The sequence below is a fragment of the Babylonia areolata genome, chromosome 4 (genome assembly GCF_041734735.1).
Source record: "Babylonia areolata isolate BAREFJ2019XMU chromosome 4, ASM4173473v1, whole genome shotgun sequence".
NCBI lineage: Eukaryota > Metazoa > Mollusca > Gastropoda > Neogastropoda > Buccinidae > Babylonia > Babylonia areolata.
The window spans coordinates 22,762,860-22,783,543 of record NC_134879.1 but is presented as its reverse complement, the minus strand read 5'-3'; the positions used below and the strand labels follow the sequence as shown (position 1 = coordinate 22,783,543).

The window sequence follows — 20,684 nt, the reverse complement described above, 5'->3', positions numbered from 1 at the left end:
TTGCAGCATGCAGTCTCTTACATATAAAAGCATGACCACTTGGTCATGATCACATCCTCAGCCTCCTTACATCAATTTCAAAAAATGATAGGGCTGTTTATGATTAAGAAACTTTCAAGAATTTGTGATGATAAATTTATAGTAGTATTTTTTTTTTTTTTTACAAGGAAATAATATTCCTTAAAATGCATGTTATTCTACAAGTTATCTCTTTTACTGAGTGATAAATCAGGCTGTCTGTGTTTATTACTTGTATTTATTCAGCTTAATGTTTTACGTTTTAACATTTCAGTTCAACATTTGTGATGTTCATGTATGCGATTGGACTTGACTGTGGACTGAGAGACTGTGTTGTATGAGTGACGAGCCTTTGGATGCACACATGATTTCCAGTCAGATTGATAAAGAAGTGATTTGCTGTGTTTTCTTTTGAACCACCTGTATTTTTGTGAAACTGAGACTGATTTCCTGTAATTTTTTTTGTCAGCACATTGGCAGTGGAGCGAGTGTCATTGCTTCCTTCCAGCAAACACTGTGGACGGTTGTCCCTATCTGCTCCGGGGCTGTCCGACAGAAAACACTGGGTAAGGCTTCAGCACTCTTTCTGTGCACAGACTAGGCACGCAGAGGACGTAGTAGTTCAGGAAGAAGGGGATTTAGTTTGTATTTCATTGCACAGTGTTTATGCCCAAACCTTCATTGCTCACAGTCCGTGTAAAGACTTAGCACACTGAAGATTCAGTAGTTTAGGAAGGGACAAATAGCACTGACTGTGTTTTGTACTGTGTGCAGGCTGTGTGTTTTGGTAGTCAGTGCCGATATGAAGGAAGGAAGGTGACATTATGGTCAAGAGCCTCATCTGCCAATACAGAGAGTCAGTGAGGGTCTGGGTTGGAATCCTGCTCTCGCCCTTCCTCCCAAGTTTGACTGGAAAATCAAATCGAGCATCTTGTCAGTCGGATGGGACGATAAACTCAAGGTCCCGTGTGCAGCATGCACTTGGCGCACTGAAAAAGAACCAAGAGTGCTGTCTTGTGAAATTCTGCAGAAGAAATCCACTCTGATATGTACACAAATATGTATACATGCACTCGAAGCCAGACTTAGTGTTTTGGGCTGTGCTGCTGGTCAAACATCTGCAAAGCAGATGTGGTGTAGCATATAATTACGGGTTTGTCTGAACGCAGTGATGCCTTCTTGAGAAACTGAAACTGAAGCTATGTGTGGTGTGTGAAAAGTGGTATTGACTGAGCTGCGTACTGTGTGCAGGCTATGTGTTTGGTGGAGACGTGCTGCGTCTTTTCCACGGGCACATGGATGAATGTCTGGCTTTGCCAGAAGCCGGCAGTGAAAATGAGTTCAAGTGGGTAACACAATGGTTGTTTTTTTTGTTTTGTTTTTTTAACATTTTTATTCAGTTTTAATTGGTCAACATTTTACAGAAAACAGTGGACTTGAAAAGCCTTGAAAAACATGTTTAACAGTTTCTTGTTGCTGCAGTAGAAAATTATGATATATTTTATATTGTTATATGATGTTGCAGTAGTAATTTATAATTATTAGTATCAGCAGTAGTTATTTATGATGACATGTTTTATGTCTAACGCTTTTGTGATGCTACATGGTAATTTACAATGATAGATTTTTTGTTGAAAAGCGATGTAAAATGATGTCTTTTGTGTTGAGCAGTAATGTGTTGCTGCGGCAGCGATTTAAGATGACACATTTTGTGTTAAACAGTTATGCTTTGCTCCGGCAGTGATTTATGATGACACATTTTGTGTTAAAGAGTTATGCTTTGCTACGGCAGTGATTTGCGATGACACATTTTGTGTTAAACAGTTATGCTTTGCTACGGCAGTGATTTGCGATGACACATTTTGTGTTGAACTGTTATGCTTTGCTGCGGCAGTGATTTATGATGACACATTTTGTGTTGAACAGTTATGTGTTGCTGCGGCAGTGATTTACGATGACACATTTTGTGTTGAACAGTTATGTGTTGCTGTGGCAGTGATTTACGATGACACATTTTGTGTTGAACAGTTATGTGTTGCTGCGGCAGTGATTTACGATGACACCTGTTGTGTTGAACAGTAATGTGTGCTGCAGCAGTGATTGACAGTGATGTGTTGTGTGTTAACAGCTGTGTGATGTACGAGACAGGAGCTGTATGCAGTCATGCCAGGTCGCTGTGGAGACTGGAACACACCCGCACAAAGTAAGTGACGAAAATATTGTATGTATTAAGATTGCATTGGTATTTAGTGATTGAAATGTCCTGATGTATTAAGATTACATTGCTGTTAAGTGATTGAAAAGTCCTGATGTATTAAGTAGATTGCATTGGTATTAAGTGATTGAAAAGTCCTGATGTATTAAGTAGATTGCATTGGTATTAAGTGATTGAAAAGTGCTGACGTATTTAGTAGATTGCATTGGTATTGGGTGATTGAGAAGTCCTGGTGTATTAAGTTGACTGCATTGGTATCGGGTGATTTAGAAGTCCTGGTGTATTCGGTAGACTGTATTGGTATTGAGTGAAAAGTACGGATGTATGAAATAGATTGCACTGGTATTAAGTGATTGAAAAGTCCTGATATATATATAGAGAGAGAGAGAGAGAAAGAGAGAGAGAGATATGTGTGTGTGTTTTAAATGGTGGTTGTGACAGGTTTGATGGATTCTGTCTGGCCAGGTGGGCCGGTGGTTTCATGGGATGGGGGCAGCAGTGCAGAATACGACACGTAACATCTGGTCGCTACCTGTGTGTAACACCTGACAACCAGGTAGTCACTGTTCACCGCATCCATGCTGACGAAAAGAGCACCGTCTTCTGTCTTGTTCAGACTAAGGTAACTGGACAGAGTTTCACATTTCCTAGTAAGATGTGTGTGATAGTAAGGTGTGTCCGACTATGACAATCAGAACAGCAGAGGAGGCAACTGCTGTCCTATCTGCGCTTGAATTTTTGATTATAGTGGAGAGTGTCTTGCTCAAGTTACTTTTCCACTTTCTCGGCCTGGAGGGCTTTAGGACAGATGGCGTTGGGGATGGTCCCTAAAGGCCAACCAGCCCCAAGGCTGCAGCATCAAGAGCTGGTGCATTCTTGCCTCCTAGAGTCTTAGTCCTTCACAAAAAGGTAAAGCTGTAAATGAATTCCCATTGCAGTGGAGAAACCATTGATCATACAGTTCTCATTTTGCTATTGGATCAGTTCTGCACGGATCACTTACGCTCATGTTTATGGTGTGGTGTGTCCACAGTGTTTGTTTTTTTTTTCTTTTTGCGTGTAAGGAAAGTTTATGACGGGCCAGTGTAAATTGCTTAAACTCTTTATGTTTATATCGTGGTGTTTCCTTAGTGGCTTTTGTGTGGGAAAGTTTCTGAAAGGGGCTCTGCAGATCACTAATCCTGGTTTTGTTTTGCGTCGTGGCATTTTATGAATTTGTTTTGAAGAATAACAGAGGTAATTTATTGGTTTGTGCTTCAGTGGCTGTATTGAAGCTGAGGGGAACCGTTTTTAAGTGCAGGGGTTTAAAGTTGTGTGCCCGTGTCTGAGCATCAGTTACTGCACTTGTGTTGTTTCGGATGGATTGTCTTTTGGACTGTTTGCCTTGGTTGTGTTACCACTGGTGGTTTGTCTGCTGAGACAGGACATATTACTTGTTGACAAGATTTTCACAAGATTTCACAAGGTTTTGATGATAATCCAGCCTGAGGGGCTTTTAAACAAAATGAACAACATATTGAACACAGCATGTGTGATGACAATACAAACTTAATGGTTAAATGATGTAGTAACATACTAGCAGTGCACAGCAATTACAGTACAGCCGTACTTATGGCAAGATGTATTTGATGTTATCATGTCATAACAGTTACGCCAATGCTTATTCCTTCTCAGTGCATACTTTATTTCTTAGAACTCTAAACATGAATGTAAACACATCAGAGCAAAGTGAATGATAATGCTATAGGGAAGATGAGTTATTTTGTTTAATGTCCCGTCACACATGCTGGTGATTTGTAAAAATCAAAAGGTTGTTGTCAGTGTGTGTTAAATGTAATGCGCTTTCAAATATTTATTCACTGACAGAATTTGACAGTGTGTGCATGAAGGTGAACTATTGAAGTTTTGTTAATGTCACTGTGTGTTAAATGTAATGCACTTTGAAATGAAGGGGAACTATTGACGACGTTTTGTGAATGTTATCACTGTGCAAGTATTTATTCACCGACAGAATTTGACGGTGTGTACATGTAGGTGAACTCTTGATGACGTTGTGTGAATGTTGTAACTATGTGTTAACTGTAATGCACTTTCAAGTATTTATTCACCACCAGAATTTGACAGAGTGTATGCATGAAGGTGAACTATTGTCGAAGTCATGTGACTGTTGTGGCTTGGTGTTGCAGGACGAAAAGAAACAAGTGGAGACCAGGGAAGATGAGGGGATGGGTCACGCTGACCTGAAGTACGGAGACTCTGTGGTGTTCATTCAGCATGCTGACTCTGGTCTCTGGCTCTCCTACGTCACCTTCGAGACCAAGAAACGAGGCATTGGCCGCGTTGAGGAGAAAAAGGTAAAACGTCGTCAGGCTTTATTCTCATGTGCTTCAAGGGGGATTTTAATGTGCTTGTGCGTGTGTGTGTGTGTGTGTGTGCGCGCGCGAGCATGCGTGCGTGCGTGCGTGCCCGCGCGCGTGTGTGTGCGTGTGTGTCTGTGTGTGTGTGTGTGTGTGTGAGTGGATGGTAAACTATAACACTGGCATTTTCTTGGCTGCTACAAGTGGCATTGGAACCAAAGCTGCCTGGATGGTAGGTATGAATACCTTTAAAGTCATCTCCTTTATGATGATACAAGTAGGGAGAGAGGTGAAAGGTCAAGGTCACTATTTGGCAAAATAGAAAAAGCTTGGTAGAGACGATATCTTACATCAGATTTTAATCAGACTTGATCTTGTGATGGACTAAGGGTACAGCATGATCCCTAATGAAATTTAGAATCAAAGGTCAAGGTCAAGCCTAACAACCTAACATGTGCCATTGACAGGAAACATTTCTGAGTGCAATAGAGAGGTCTTCTGTATAATCTTCTGCAGATTTGGTACAATGATTGGTTGGTCATGGTGCACATATGTTGATTCAGTAAAGAGAAGAACCCAAGACTTTCCAGATCATGTATGTGAGTGTGTGTGTATGTGAGTGTGTGTGTGTGTGTACATCCGTACATAATGAATTACACTAGTCTAGGTTGAACAGGGTCACATTTACACCTGAATGACTGTATCGGTGTTATCAAAATGTGTGTATGTGTGTGTGTGCGCGCGTGCGTGCATGTGTCCTTGCGCGCGAGCGCGCGTGTGTGTTTGTGTGTGTGTGTGCATGTGTTGTGTGTGTTTGTGTGTGTATGTTCCAGGCAATCATGCTACTGGAGGGTCACATGGACGACGGGTTCACCTTCTCCCGGGCCCAGGAGGAGGAGTCTCGCTCGGCCCGCGTCATCAGGAAGTGCCAGTCTTTGTTTAACAGGTTCAACAAGTATGTCTTGTTTTCAGTAGTCCGCCTGATCCCTGGCGCCTGCTTTCCCAGCATCTCTTGTATCCTGCTGTCTGTGTTTGGTTTTTTGTTTGTTTTTTGTTTTTTTTCTTGAACTCCCAACTTGAGAGGAATGGTGCTGCAAATCGTCCACTCGGTCACTGATGCATACAGTCATCGGGGGTGAGGGTGGACAGGGGGTCTGTAAAGGTTTGCAGCGCCATTCTGAACGTCATGTGTTTTGGGTTTGCATGCCTCCTGCTGTGTGACTCTTCCTGGCTGTTGTTGGGTAATCCGTGTAGGGTAATCCGTGTAGGGTAATCCGTGTCTAGCTCCCTGCCTTACTCCCCGTCCTCCTGCGCTGAAGGGATGTGGGGGTTGTCTGCTTACGTCATCCGTGTATAACCTGCATCAAGCTCATATGTATGGACACACTGGGAATGTCACCGCAGTTATAGAAGAAGACTTGACAAAGTGAAAGCTGATACGTTGAAGACAAAGATGATGCTGTTAACCAGTTTGAGGATTTAGTCTTCTTACTTTATTTGTGAAGAGGTTTTGTGTCCATCCACAACTAGGGTTGGCTTCTCTTCAGTTCCAGTTTCAAGGAGGTGTCAAAGCTTGTGGACTGATCCATATGCACCACACCATATATGCTTTGAAGAAAAAAAAATCCTGTTGCAGTATATAATTTTTCAGTATGACAGATGATGCAGTAGTCACTATTCTAAGATGTAAAACATTTTTACTTTTATTATAATGCTGTGTAAAAAAAAAAAAAAAAATGCTATATATATTTATATATGCAAAAAGTGCTAATAATATAGTGCTTTTAATTACAATAGATACAATCTTTCACAAAATGTAAAGAAAAGCGGAGTCTGGACAGGACTCAGATAGGCATGTCTTGACCAAGTTGGTTATATATTTCTGTCAGAGGTAGTCACCTTTACTATTGTTGTTTTTGTACCATTATAGAGAAGAAGAAAAAAACGGATGCAGAAAACCAAAAAAGACTGTCAGATGTTCAAATTGGCGTCTTCAAAACCATTGTATATTCTAGATGTATGTGCTTGTCCAAGGAAAAAAATATTATTTTAGTGGAAGAGAGCAATGTCAGAAGACTTGCTTTCCATGTTAAAAAAAAAAAAGAGTGAACAGTCTTAGTAGTCATGCAGATACCATATTATGTTTTGTTTAAAATGGTATTGAAAATGAAATGAAAGATTGCCGAGACCCATTGAATTCATACAAGCTTCAGGTCAGAGTGATGTGTGTTTGTTAACCAGCGCCTGCATGAATCACAGAGATCACTATTCTGCTGTAATTCCCTGATTTTGTGAAGCCTTGTATATTGTAGATCTGTAGAAAAAAGGTTATAGATGATTTCTTCCGTGTGTTACTTGTTCTGTAATAACAGCAAATCTGCAGTTTTTGCAGCGTTTTAGATCCACAGCAATTCAGTAAAAGGCAGTGAATTATAAAAAAAAGATCTTATAGAAATAGAATGTATTTTTTAAAATGTCAGTAGTGATAATGGTTAAGATCATAGTCATGGAAAAACTGAAATAGGAATTGACGTAAATGATTCTGTACCAACTTTTGAAATTATTTTACAGTAATCTAGAGATCTGATGGTAGAAATGGTCCATGACTCTGACCTGTCAGGAATCCAAAATTGGTTCAGCTGCCGAACCTGGTTCAGAGTGCTAGTGTTGTGGTGGAAAACTTCTGGAATTCATTCTGAATAGTCCGCTGAAGTCTGTTTGAGGTCTGAAGAGTGTGATTGGATGAAGGGTTGCCAGATAATGCCTGCTGATAAGGGATGATTAGAGGCTGGGTTTTTTTTAAATTTTTTTTTTTATTGTCTCCATTGTGAACAGCCACAGTGTATATCATGGCAGATGTTCAATGGGTGGAACTTTAGCCAGATGACTTGACTTGAACCCCAGAGGCTCCAGCTTTAAAGCACCAAGGAGTGAAAGGAATTTGCTATGTGTTTGAATAATCTGCATACATCATAGATAGAGGTAAAGGATATCTAAGAGCACAAGCTTTGGACAAAGTCAAACTATTGCACTGTTGGTCTGACCAAGTGTGCATCCTTGCTGCCTCCATGGCCTTTGAATTAATATGTGTGCGTGTGTTTCTGGTGTGTGTGTGTGCTTTCTCTTAGACTGTGACTTGATGATATGTAGAAATACCAGAATTACAAAATTTCCAGATAACGTCCCTTACTTATTCCTGAACCTGTAATTTCTGCCCTGATTGTATTTTTTCCCCTATGGTTTAGCTTTTTATGCTAGATTCACATGGCAGTTTCAGGAGAAGCGTTTTGCTTTATGGAACAAACCCCTTCTTCGTTGAGCCACAGTAAAGACAGTAGCTTGTCACCAAGCCAGCAAAACTAATACCTAACCTAGTTATTTACCAAGTGCTGCTAGCATGTAGACCTCGCTAGTGATTGCTAGCTGCTGAGTAGTCTAACACTAACAGCAGTACCTGCTTCAGGTAATAACTCCCGTTGACTGTCTGCCTTCTGCAGAGCACTGGATGCTCTGAAAACAGAGGGTCGCAACAGTCAGGCGTGGTCACGCATCAGCCTGAACGAGGTGATCAAGTGCCTGGAGGACCTCATCGACTACTTCGCCCAGCCAGCCGAGGACGAGGAGCATGAGGAGAAGCAGAACTACCTGCGTGCACTGAGGAACAGGCAGGACCTCTTCCAGGAGGAGGTATGAGGGCCTATGGGTGATGTACAATAAACAATTAAGTGTTCAATGTTCAGTACTCCAGGAGGCAATGTTTTCCCCTTGGTTCCTCAAAGCTTCACGCTGGCAAACTTCTCTCTCCTTGGACAGGAAGAGCCAGTGGTTCTTGATGTATGTGTTAGATTGATCTGAATTTGAGCTCTGTAAACTCTGTAAAGGTTTGTGGTAGAGGAGAAACTTTTATTAGTGTTGGTGTAAATATAGTTCCAAAAGTGTGTGTGTTTGTGTGCACACACATGTGCTTTTGCCCATTTTTGTAAAGTGCCTAGAGTCCTATCTAGAGAACAGCTATATAAAGTCACCTTTATCTTTTTCTTTTTCTTCTTCTTCTTCTTGTTTAAATCAGGAGATAGATTTTGAGTTGTGACCATGGCTTAAAAATGAATTCAATCCTGACAGAAGATCCCTCACTGTTTGTCTTATGAGATATATTTTTGTACAGGATCTCATGAAAGGGAATTTTTTTTTTCGAAAACACATTATGAATGCATTTCTCCACACCCATGCAGTTAACTTGGATGTATTTGAAGATTTTGCCACGTGTAGAGTTTGCTTCAGAATGGGTAACAGGCAACAGAACAGACTTGATCAAGTGCACTTTGATGTTTCCTTCAGGGAATGATCGCCCTGATCCTGGAAACAATTGACAAGTTCAGCCAGTACAAGAGTCGCCGGCAGTTTGCACACTACGCTGGGGAGGATGCAGCTGGGAAATGGGACGACATCTCCAGTTACCTCTACCTTTTGCTGGGTGAGTGGCTGTTTGTCGCATTATGTTTGCTGCATTTGAGGAGCGTGGATACCATGGGGGGATGTATGGTGCAAGAGGAGAATTATTTCATGTGTTAGTGTGGCATGTGTGTGTGTGTGTGTGTGTGTGTGTTTGTGTGTTTGTATGTTTGTGTGCAAGTTTGTTTGTAATATGCTGTACTTGATGCATGTGTTAGTTCAGTGGTTTGTGTGTGCACATTTGTTTTTGATGGTGTTCTTGATGTTCTTGCATGTATAGCTTCTTATTGTAAACGCGACAAGCTCCCTGCCTGGGAGTTGTGAGTGTCAATCTGCATCATTGTTATCATTCAAGTGCGTTACATTGCTTTCACTCCTAGATGCTGAAAAGCTGGAGCCTAAGACGCTTTTCTGCCACGATAGTGTGTGTGGGGGTCTGGGCTCGAATCCCAGTCTCACCCTTTCTCCCAAGTTTGACTGGAGAATCAAACTGAGCGTCTAGTCATTTGGAGGAGACCAAGGTCCCGTGAGCAGGGCGCACTTGACGTGCTGAAAAAGAAACCATGACAATATAAGTGTTGTCCCCTGGCAAAATTCTGTAGTGGAAATCCACCATGATGTGTGCGCAAACGTATACCGTAAAGTTGGTCTATTGAGCGCACTGGTATATAAGCCGCACCCACTAAATTTAGGAAAAAATTGAACTTTATACATACATAAGCTGCACCGGTTTATAAACCGCACTTAATTCTGGTACCGGAACACATACTGATATTACAGAAAAGCTGTCGATACTATAGGTTCTGAAATAAACACAAGAGGAAACAACACAAAGAAAAGCAAGCAAAAATACTGCTAGTGCCACAAAAAAATAATAAATAAACACAACGAAAATAAGATCCATAATTTAGGGATAGTCACATTTATTCAACATCATCCTGCTCACTGAATCCACTAAAATCTTCATCTTCAGTGTCCGAGTTGAAGAGAACCAGCACAGCTTCCTCCGCCATCTTGTCACTGACTTCAGCCTCGCTTTCACTTCTTGAACATGAAAGTGGAGGTCGCTGCTGGTTCTTCGCTTGCACTGTCGTCTGCTAGGTCGATCGCCTTCAATTTGAAGGCTGCATCATAGGCATAACGTTGCGTTTTCGGCATGATGAGGGTGTACACTTGAGCAGAGTAGAACTGAATGCTAATCTGAAGGCTTTAATGTGTGCAGATTTGATTTATAAAACGTGAACAGTTGGCACATTATTCTGAAGCTCATCCAAAAATTCATGGACAGAAATCATGATTTTGTTGAGTTGAAGGGCAGCTAAGAATAGACGAGAACGTGACACTCTCGGTCTTGTTAAAATCCGCAAATAAGCCGCATCATTGTATGAGCAGCAGAGGTTGAAGCTGGGGTAAAAAGTCGTGGCTTATAGACCTGAACTTTACGGTATATGCATGCAGTCAAGGCCTGACTAGTTTATCGAGCTACGGTACAGGTCACGGCATCTGCCTGACAGATGCGGTGTAACATACAAGGTTTTTGTCCAAGTGCTGTAGTGTCTCTTGAAGGGACTGAAACTGAAACTGTTGTTGTCATTGTTCTGTGTGTTTACAGCTGCCATGATCCGTGGCAATCGTGCCAACTGTGCCCAGTTTGCTCAGTCCTACCGCCTGGACTGGCTGGTCAACCGCCTGGAGAGTCAGCAGTCCTCTAAGGGTGAGAAGGAGAAGAACTGCGTGTGTGTGATGTTTGTGTAGTGTGTTGTGTTAGTGTGTGTGTGTATGTGTGGGCAGAGGGGTGGGGGTGGGGGTGGGGTGGGGTCATGTGTGTGTAATGTCACATGTTTATGTGGTATGTATATGTTTTTGTGTAAATTGTTGCAAAATTGTGTGTGTCTGTGTGGGGAGGGGGTGTGGGGGGGGGGGGGTCCCATGCTTATGCAGTGTGTATATGTTTTTGTGTAAATTATTGTGAAATTGTGTGTGGGTGTTTGTGTGTGTGCCCATGTGTGTGTGTGGATGTCCCATGCTTAAGTGGTGTGTATATGTTTTTGTGTGAATTATTGCCAAATTGTGTGTGTGTGTGTGTGTGGATGTCACAATCTTCTTTGGTGTGTATATGTTTGGTTTTTTTGTAAATTATTGACAAATAGTGTCGCTGTGTGTGTTTTCTTTTCTTTCTTTAGTGTTACATCTTTTTACTGTTAAGTTTTATTAGAGTGGGGAAAAAAATAAAGAAGAAAAAAAAAAGAATGAAAAAAAGCTGTGTATGTGTTGATGTGCGCTTGGGAGATGGGGATGGGGGTACGTTGGAAGAGGTTGTGGGATGATAGTAGTACTGAAGTAGTGTGTGTGTGCATGTGTATATGCGCGCATGCAGTCACATGCACATGTTTAAGTGTGAGTGTTTGTGTGTGTGTGTGTGTGTTGGTCGCTGTATGTGCATGATGGGGTGTGGTACATTCTGCAGGTGTGCTGGACGTGCTGCACTGTGTGCTGATCGACAGCCCTGAGGCCCTCAACATGATCAAGGAGAAACACATCATCACCATCATCTCCCTCATCGACAAACATGGGCGTGACCCCAAGGTGTGTGTGTGTTTGTGTGTGTGTGTGTGTGTGTGTGTGTTTGTGTGTGCCTTTCCTCGGCTGCTGTTGTTGTTTTTATTCATTTTGCGCTTCTATGTTGTATCTTTTATTTTATTTTAAAGAGTTTACTTGTTTATTTTGTTTGTCTTATTTCATTTCATGTCAGTGTTTTGCACAAAACTAGCGTAGGCTCTCGGGGACTGAGCAGAACATTATGTTTATGCACAGGTCAGGTTTCTGTTTTTTTCAGATTTTTAATTATCATTATTATTATTATTGTTTTACACAGATGTGATATTGCATATATACGTTAGTCCGCATCGCATTGACTGATACCTTGAAACAGAAATCTGAAGTGGTCTTTTTTTTCCCTTCTACAGCATTTTTTTTCTTTGTGTGTTTTGTTGTAGTATTTTTCATTGTTGAAGACATGTTGTAAATATCCACTGCTGTCTGGACAGAGAAAAGAAAGAAGGACACACACACACACACAAAAAAGACCACCCCTCCCACCCACCCACTCTCCCTTCAGCAAGCTGTGATTGAAACTTCAGAATCAAAATAAGGGAATTGTAGTGTAGTGAGGGTAAATTTTACAGAAGTTTAGAGACCCACATGTGTGTATGCATGTATCTCTTCACATGCAAGTGAAAACACACACTCATGCATGCACATGCACATATTCACACGTACACTCTGAAACGAGCATGTTTGCTCCTGTTTCTGCACATGCTCTTGCAAAATCAACAGAGTTCCCCAATTCAGCAGAGAAAAACATGGCTGGAGAGCTGTTAGTTCTTCTGTATACAGACCTGGAGTTTTCTGCCTTTTTCAGTCTGCCATAGTCCCTCACTTGCATCCTTTAAAACAAATCCAGAAACATTCCCGTTTTAAGCAGCCTCTACAAAAAAACAACAACAACCCCCCCCCCCAAAAAAAAAACCAAAAAAACAAACAAACATTTTATATCTGTATTCTATGGATTCACATCTATTTCTTCCACATGTGCTTGTGTGTGTGTGTTCGTGCTTGCATTTATGTTTGTATGTGTGTGTCTTTTTTCAGACTGTCTTATTGAAAGGTGCTTTGAGTGGTTTGAAAGTAGCTACATAAATGTACTATTGTAATTACTATGCATACAACATAGAGAAGTGATGTGTAAATGCACTGTTACTATTATGCACATAACACAGAGAAGTGATAGATAAATGCACTGTTGTTATTATGCACACAACATTGGGAAGTGATATATGAATATACCATTACTACACAACATAGAAAAATGATGCACAGATGCACACAGTGATGTACAGATTATTATTAGTACAGACACAACATAAAGTGATAAATAAATGTACTGTTACTATCATGCACACGACATTGATAAGTGGTATATAAATGTACCGTTACTATTAAGCACACAATGTAAAAGGAGTTATATTCAAATGTGCCATTATTATTATCATTATTTACACCACATTGAGAAGTAATATATAAATGTACCAATACTAAACTGTGCACACAACATTGAGAAGTGATCAGTTTCAGTTTCTCAAGGAGCTGTTACTGCATTTGGACAAATCTGTATACGCTACACCACATCTGCTAGTCATATGCCTGACCAGCAGCATAATCCAGCGTGCTACATCAAGCCTTGAGTGCATGCATATGTATTTGAGCCATGCATATGTATTTGAGCACCTATCAGAGTGTATTTCCAGTTCAGAATTTTGCTGGAGGACAACACTGTCATTGCCATGGGTTCTTTTTCAGTGCGCCAAGTGTGTGCTGCACACAGGACCTTGGTTTATCATCTCATCCGAATGACTAGATTTTCCAGTCAAACTGGGGAGAAACAGTGAGAGTGGGATTTCAATCCAGTGATAAACTTAGCCATGCACACAACACTTGAGGTCTGGTTCTGTGTCCCTGTCCCCATGTCCAGGTGTTGGATGTGTTGCGGTCGCTGTGTGTGGGGAATGGGGTGGCGGTGCGCATGAACCAGAACCTGATCTGCAACAACCTGCTGCCTGGCCGAGACCTGCTGCTGCAGACCAAGCTGGTGGACCACGTCATCAGGTCGGTCAGCCCCGCACGCTCCTTGCTCCACTGATACAGCAGTTATAATTTGTGTGTGTCTGTGTGTATGTTGCACAATTTTTGGCATTTTGTTTTCTGTATTTCGTTGATGATAAATGTATGGTAACCGGGCCTAGCTCACGTGTTTTAAAAGATGTTTGTATATCTGATCTACATCTTCAAGGAAGATCCAAGGATATGTCTAAAGATGAATGATGTTTGGGGTGATAATGATGCTATTACGTGGGCATCCATTTACGTTTGGGACTGCTTGAGAAGGCTATATTCTCATATCCTGGCGTGTTCACACACAAACACACACACACCTGTTGTACACATGCACAGTTTGCCTATGATGCATCGATGACATGTTCATAGAGAAATCATACATAGTTTGTTTACGATAATGTATGGATTATGTATATGCATAAAGAAAGCTTGCCCGTTGACAGCATATGCACCACTGTACAAAATAAAGCTTGGTATTGTTGACCTCATGTGTCCTGATCACATCTTACCACTGTATAAAAGAAATCTTGGCATTGTTGATGGCGTGTGCACCAATGAATGAAGACAGCTGTGGACAGCATACGCACCACTGCACAAAAGAAATATTGGCATAGTTGACAGCATGCTCACCAGTGTATAAAGAAAACTTGCCTGTTGACAGCATACACACTACAATACAAAAGAAATCTTGGTGTTGTTGACAGCATACGTCCTGTTCACATCTTACACACCACCATTCAAAAGAAATCTTTGCATTGTTAACAGTGTACTCACCAGTGTATAAAGAAAACTTGCCTGTTGACAGCATATGCACCACTGTTACAAAAGAAATATTGGCGTTTTTGACAGCATACACACCACCCTTACAAAAGAAATGTTGGCGTTTTTGACAGCATACACACCACCGTTACAAAAGAAATGTTGGCGTTGACAGCATACACACCACCGTTACAAAAGAAATGTTGGCGTTTTTGACAGCATACACACCACCCTTACAAAAGAAATGTTGGCGTTTTTGACAGCATACACACCACCCTTACAAAAGAAATGTTGGCGTTTTTGACAGCATACACACCACCGTTACAAAAGAAATGTTGGCGTTGTTGACAGCATACACACCACCGTTACAAAAGAAATGTTGGCGTTTTTGACAGCATACGCACCACCCTTACAAAAGAAATGTTGGCATTTTTGACAGCATACGCACCACCCTTACAAAAGAAATGTTGGCGTTTTTGACAGCATACACACCACCCTTACAAAAGAAATGTTGGCGTTTTTGACAGCATACACACCACCCTCACAAAAGAAATGTTGGCGTTGTTGACAGCATGCGGCCCAACCTGTTTGTGGGCCTGCTGGAGGGTTCTGCCATGTACAAGAAGTGGTACTTTGAGATGGTGGTCATCCAGCACCAGGCGGCCACCCACCTGCCCCCTGTGCTGCGTGTGGGCTGGGCCAACACCTCGGGTTTCCTCCCCTACCCGGGAGGTGGGGAGCAGTGGGGGGGCAACGGTGCCGGGGACGACCTCTACTCCTACACCTTCGATGGGCTCAACCTGTGGACAGGTACTCCTGATGATGATAGTAGTAATGATGATAATAATAATGATGATGATAATAATAATAATAACCATAATCATCCTCATCTTCATCATCATCATCGTAATAGTAGTTATAATGATTATAAAAATACTACTACTACCTCTACTACTAGTAAAAATAATAGTGATAATAATGATGATGATAATAATAATGATAAAATAATGATATTAATAATAATAGATTATTATTATTGTTGTTGTTATCATTATTACTGGTACTATTATTGTAACAACAATAATAATGACATATAAAGATGATAGATGCTTATATAGCACTTTATCTAGAAAGCTGCTCTGGGTGTTTTACAAAACACTGTAGATACTACATAACATCAGTGTTACAAGTACACAGGCTTCTGACACTGCTTTGAAACTGAAACTCTTGTCACTGCTGTTTTGGTCTGGGTGTGCATCTCTGTAATTCATGGAGTTGGGGGGTGGGGGTGGGGGTGGGGTTGTGTGTGTGTGTGAGAAAGAGAGAGAGAAAAAAAAATATTGGAATATATGGAAATTATGGTGGCCCTAACATATTGTAGTGCATAAGGAATCCAGCCTGAATATCTGGAGAGAAGTCAGAAGAAATGGTTTGAATCCCAGCAGAGGAATATCAGTGTGGGATTTGTATGTCCCGGCCGGCTGCTGTCTTGGAGATAAGTATAGTATGGGCAGACTTGGTGCCAGACAGACTTTGTGTTTGAAAATGTCGCTCAGATTTTCTGACCAACACAGCAGGCGTCAGTAGTTGTTTTTTTTGTTTTTGTTTTTTTGTTTGTCGCCACAAAATGTTCAGTTTCTATTTTATCAGCATCTTCCTGATTTGGAAATTAAAGGGGTGTTCTGTGTGCTGCTGTCTTGGTCACCTGCCCTGTATCGATTTCCCTCTGCGGAGTCTCCAGGTTTCATGCCTGTCTTTCTATCTCCCTCTCTTTGTCTCTTATTTGATTGTTTCCCCCCACCCCCCTCCCCCATCCACACACCTACCTCCTTTGTTCTGATTGGGTGGAAAGCCTCAACAGGTGTGTTTGGCCAGCTGTTGTTACTGTTCTTATGATTATGGTTGTTGTTGTTGGTATTCTTTTTTACTATTACTGTTCTTCTTCTTCTGGTGATTATTATTATGGTGAGGTGGAAAGCCCCAGCAGTTGTATCCATCCAGGTTGTCATTACTACTTATGATTGCGATTGTTGTAGTTGTACGTGTTGTTGTTTTTATCATTGTTATTGTCATGATTATTATCATTAAGTGATGGTCGGGTGGAAAACCCTGACAGTCATGTCCATTCAGCATATCATTACTATGATTATGTTTGTTGTTGTTGGTATTATTATTATTATTATTATTGTTTTTATCATGATTATTATCATCATCTGTGGTCAGGTGGAAAGCCTTGACAGGTGTGTTCATCCAACATGTCTTTACTGTGATTATGATTATGATCGATTCAGTTGTTATCATTATTATTGCTGTTATTATTATTATCATCATCTGTGGTCAGGTGGAAAGCCTTGACAGGTGTGTCCATCCAACATGTCTTTACTGTGATTATGATTATGATCGATTCAGTTGTTATCATTATTATTGCTGTTATTATTATTATCATCATCTGTGGTCAGGTGGAAAGCCTTGACAGGTGTGTCCATCCAACATGTCTTTACTGTGATTATGATTATGATCGATTCAGTTGTTATCATTATTATTGCTGTTATTATTATTATCATCATCTGTGGTCAGGTGGAAAGCCTTGACAGGTGTGTCCATCCAACATGTCTTTACTGTGATTATGATTATGATCGATTCAGTTGTTATCATTATTATTGCTGTTATTATTATTATCATCATCTGTGGTCAGGTGGAAAGCCTTGACAGGTGTGTCCATCCAACATGTCTTTACTGTGATTATGATTATGATCGATTCAGTTGTTATCATTATTATTGCTGTTATTATTATTATCATCATCTGTGGTCAGGTGGAAAGCCTTGACAGGTGTGTCCATCCAACATGTCTTTACTGTGATTATGATTATGATCGATTCAGTTGTTATCATTATTATTGCTGTTATTATTATTATCATCATCTGTGGTCAGGTGGAAAGCTCTGACAGATGTATCCACCCAGCATATCGTTACTATTATGATGATTGTTATTATTATTGTTATTGTCATTATTATCATCATCATCTGTGGTCAGATGTGTCTATCCAGCATTTGTTATTATTGTTATTGTCATTATCATCATCATCATCTGTGGTCAGATGTGTCTATCCAGCATTTGTTATAATTGTTATTGTCATTATTATCATCATCATCTGTGGTCAGATGTGTCTATCCAGCATTTGTTATTATTGTTATTGTTATTATCATCATCATCATCTGTGGTCAGGTGTGTCCATCCAGCATATCATTACTTTTTTGATTATGATTGTTATTATTATTGTTATTGTCATTATTATTATTATCATCTGTGGTCAGGTGTGTCCATCCAGAATATCATTACTGTTACGATTATGACTTTTGTTGTTGTTATTATTATTATTATTATTATTATTATTATCATGATTAATATCATCATCTGTGGTTAGGTGGAAAGCCCTGACAGGTGTGTCCATCCAGCATGTCATTGCTATAATTATGATTATGATTGTTGTAGTTGTTATTAGTATTACCATAATGATTGTTATTATGATGACTGTGCTGTGTGGTCAGGTGGCAAAGCCCCGACAGGTGTGTCCGTCCAGCATGTCATTACTTTGAGTGTGATCACTGTAGTTATTATAATTGTCATTATTACTATTTAAAAAAAAAAATTTTTTTTTACCCATACTTTCTTGGGTCGACCACCGTTTTATTTTGTATATAAATTACACAATCAACTAAACAACATGGAAATAATCAAACCAGTACTTGTCACTCCATAATAACTATATGTCATAGTAGTCAGTAGCATTTATGGAATAAATACAACTTTTCATTTACGGATTTTGGGTATGTTAAAAAAAAAAAAAAAAAGAATAAAAAAAAAAATGGAAGGAATCCGTACAATATCATATGATATATAATATCATATCATATCATGAATCATACAATCATGTGCGTTATTACTATTATGTTTATCATGATGATGACTGTGCTGTGTGGTCAGGTGGCAAGCCCCGACAGGTGCGTCCGTCCAGCATGTCCTTCCAGAAGGGTGACGTGGTGGGCTGCTCCCTGGACCTGACCATTCCACAGATCACCTTCTCCATCAACGGGGTCAAGATTGGCGGCTTCTTCAAGGACTTCAACCTGGACGGCATGTTCTTCCCTGTCGTCACCATGTCAGCATCCGTCAGGTACTTCGTTTTTTTTTGTGCGTGTTTTTTTGCTGCCCTGTCATGTGCATTGTTTCAGTGGTACTACTCCCCAGCTGCTCATTGTGTGTCAGCCATACACAGCTCCACCTGGGTTTAATCGTCACAAGTTGCAGCGTTCTTCTTCTCTGGAACACAAAATATGATAATTGAATTTTTTTTTTTTAAATGCATTCATTTTATAAATGACCTTTCTTTGGTGATAATTTTGATCTGTCCTAGTATCATTTTCTCTTCAGTTTCCTTTTATCATGTGTATAATCATTTGGATGGTGTTTGTTTTGTGATGTTAAAATAGAAAATTTTGAATAAGAACGTTTGAAAAAACCCCCCCAGAGAAAATGGAATGTTTTTATCACATCCAATAAGTGAAATACATTTGTGGCGTATGTTATGTAATCAGTGTATGAGAAACTTAGTCATATATGGTATAATATCCAATAAGAGAAATTCATTTGTGGTGTATGTTATATATATATACAGTGCACGAAAATCAGTCATATACAGAATACTTTATTATCTCCAATAAGAGAAATTTGTTTTAGTGTATGTTATATAAACAATGTTCAAGAATCATATTCATTCAGAATGAGAATATAATTGACATAGAATGCATAAACGTTAAGTTGTTGTTGAAATTCATTTGTGTTGTATGTAACATAAAGAATGTACGTGAGTCTCAGTCATTCAGTATGAGAACATAACTGACATGCTTCAATGCCAAGTTCACATAAATCTCATATACCGTAATCACAGTCATCAATAATCACAGTAAAAGAACAGGCATAAAATATTACACTGTAACTTAACATAGATATAATTAACACGAAGTTATTTCATAATATTTTTAATGAACACTTAGCAAAGAACACACACACATACTCGCACACTTGTCTAATATCACTAAACAATTAAAAGATGTCAACTGAAAAGAAAGAACACACACACACACACAGGGACTGAATTAGTCATTCAGGAATTTGATTATGTATTGTTTGAAGTAAAGAAAAGGTTATAGAAAAGAAAAAGCTTCATTCTTCAAAGTAGAAAAAAAAGAAAAATTGGCATGCCATTCACGAATCAATCCATTACACTTGTTTTGCCCGCAGCTGTCGCTACGTCTTTGGCGGGGAGGACGGCCGGCTGAAGTTCGGTCCCCCTGATGAGCACTCTCCCATGATCGAGTCCTTGCCCCCCAAAGAGAAACTGCGCATCGAGTCCTGCTACTACTTTGGGGAGCTGAACAAGAACGTGCTGAGTGGACCCACAGAGATCTGTGACTACCAGCCCTTCGTGCCCAACCCTGTCAGCACCTCTCACGTGAGTGGCCTGTGCCGGGGGTCAGCAGTCATTTCCATCGATCTTGATCTTTTGTTGTTTCTTGCCCAGCTGATACAGACACACAACTGACAGACCTGGAGGAATCTGGTGAACAGTTCTTCAGTGCAGCAGCCCCAGTCACTCTTCAGAGAGTTAACCCATTCAACCCCAGGGATCTTACTGCCTTGACAGGCTTCCATGACATTGTGTTGAAAACACAGAAAACAGACTGGTTTTTTTGTCCTCCAAATTACTTGAGGACACGTCTGGAAAATACTGTACAAGTTAGTTCCCCTTGCTTGTGGTTTATGCATAAGTAGGAATGTGAAGAAATGTTTTAATGAGATGAATTTTGATGCCGGAGCATTGCTGGGGTGCAGGGCTCAATGAGTTAAGAAAGAAGACGGAGAAGAGAAGAAGCCCAGCAGACCACTCGGTGCCATAGGATGAGTAAAAAAATGTAAATATTTATCTGATATAATGGAAAAAAAAATCAACAACATGGAAAAGGAAGTCAGGCTGCTGTTTGTATTGTCCAGATTCAGCTGCCGACCTACATAGAGAACGTGCGGGACAAGCTGGCTGAGAACCTGCATGAGCTGTGGGCTGTGGCCAAGATCGACCAGGGCTGGGCATATGGAGAAGTGAGTCCTTGTTTGACTGGGTGTTTGTTAATGCTTTCTTGTTGGAAACATA

The 20,684-nt window shown here is 40.4% G+C and overlaps 1 protein-coding gene across 18 annotated transcripts in view; it reads left to right on the top strand.

Annotated features, from left to right (window-relative positions):
* The window catches only part of LOC143280962 (ryanodine receptor-like), a 224,004-nt gene that overhangs the window by 23,442 nt on the left and 179,878 nt on the right, over positions 1-20,684 (top strand). For 17 of the 18 annotated variants that reach the window (XM_076585799.1, XM_076585793.1, XM_076585805.1 and 14 more), the window contains exons 7-21: positions 488-584; positions 1,270-1,363; positions 2,147-2,221; positions 2,699-2,855; positions 4,420-4,587; positions 5,424-5,545; positions 8,088-8,277; positions 8,929-9,064; positions 10,655-10,756; positions 11,510-11,628; positions 13,574-13,707; positions 15,047-15,285; positions 18,461-18,650; positions 19,778-19,988; positions 20,528-20,632. In XM_076585799.1, coding sequence (XP_076441914.1) covers positions 488-584; positions 1,270-1,363; positions 2,147-2,221; positions 2,699-2,855; positions 4,420-4,587; positions 5,424-5,545; positions 8,088-8,277; positions 8,929-9,064; positions 10,655-10,756; positions 11,510-11,628; positions 13,574-13,707; positions 15,047-15,285; positions 18,461-18,650; positions 19,778-19,988; positions 20,528-20,632 — 2,139 coding nt within the window. The remainder of the gene's footprint in view (positions 1-487; positions 585-1,269; positions 1,364-2,146; positions 2,222-2,698; positions 2,856-4,419; positions 4,588-5,423; positions 5,546-8,087; positions 8,278-8,928; positions 9,065-10,654; positions 10,757-11,509; positions 11,629-13,573; positions 13,708-15,046; positions 15,286-18,460; positions 18,651-19,777; positions 19,989-20,527; positions 20,633-20,684) is intronic. The other variant, XM_076585792.1, reaches the window with a different exon arrangement.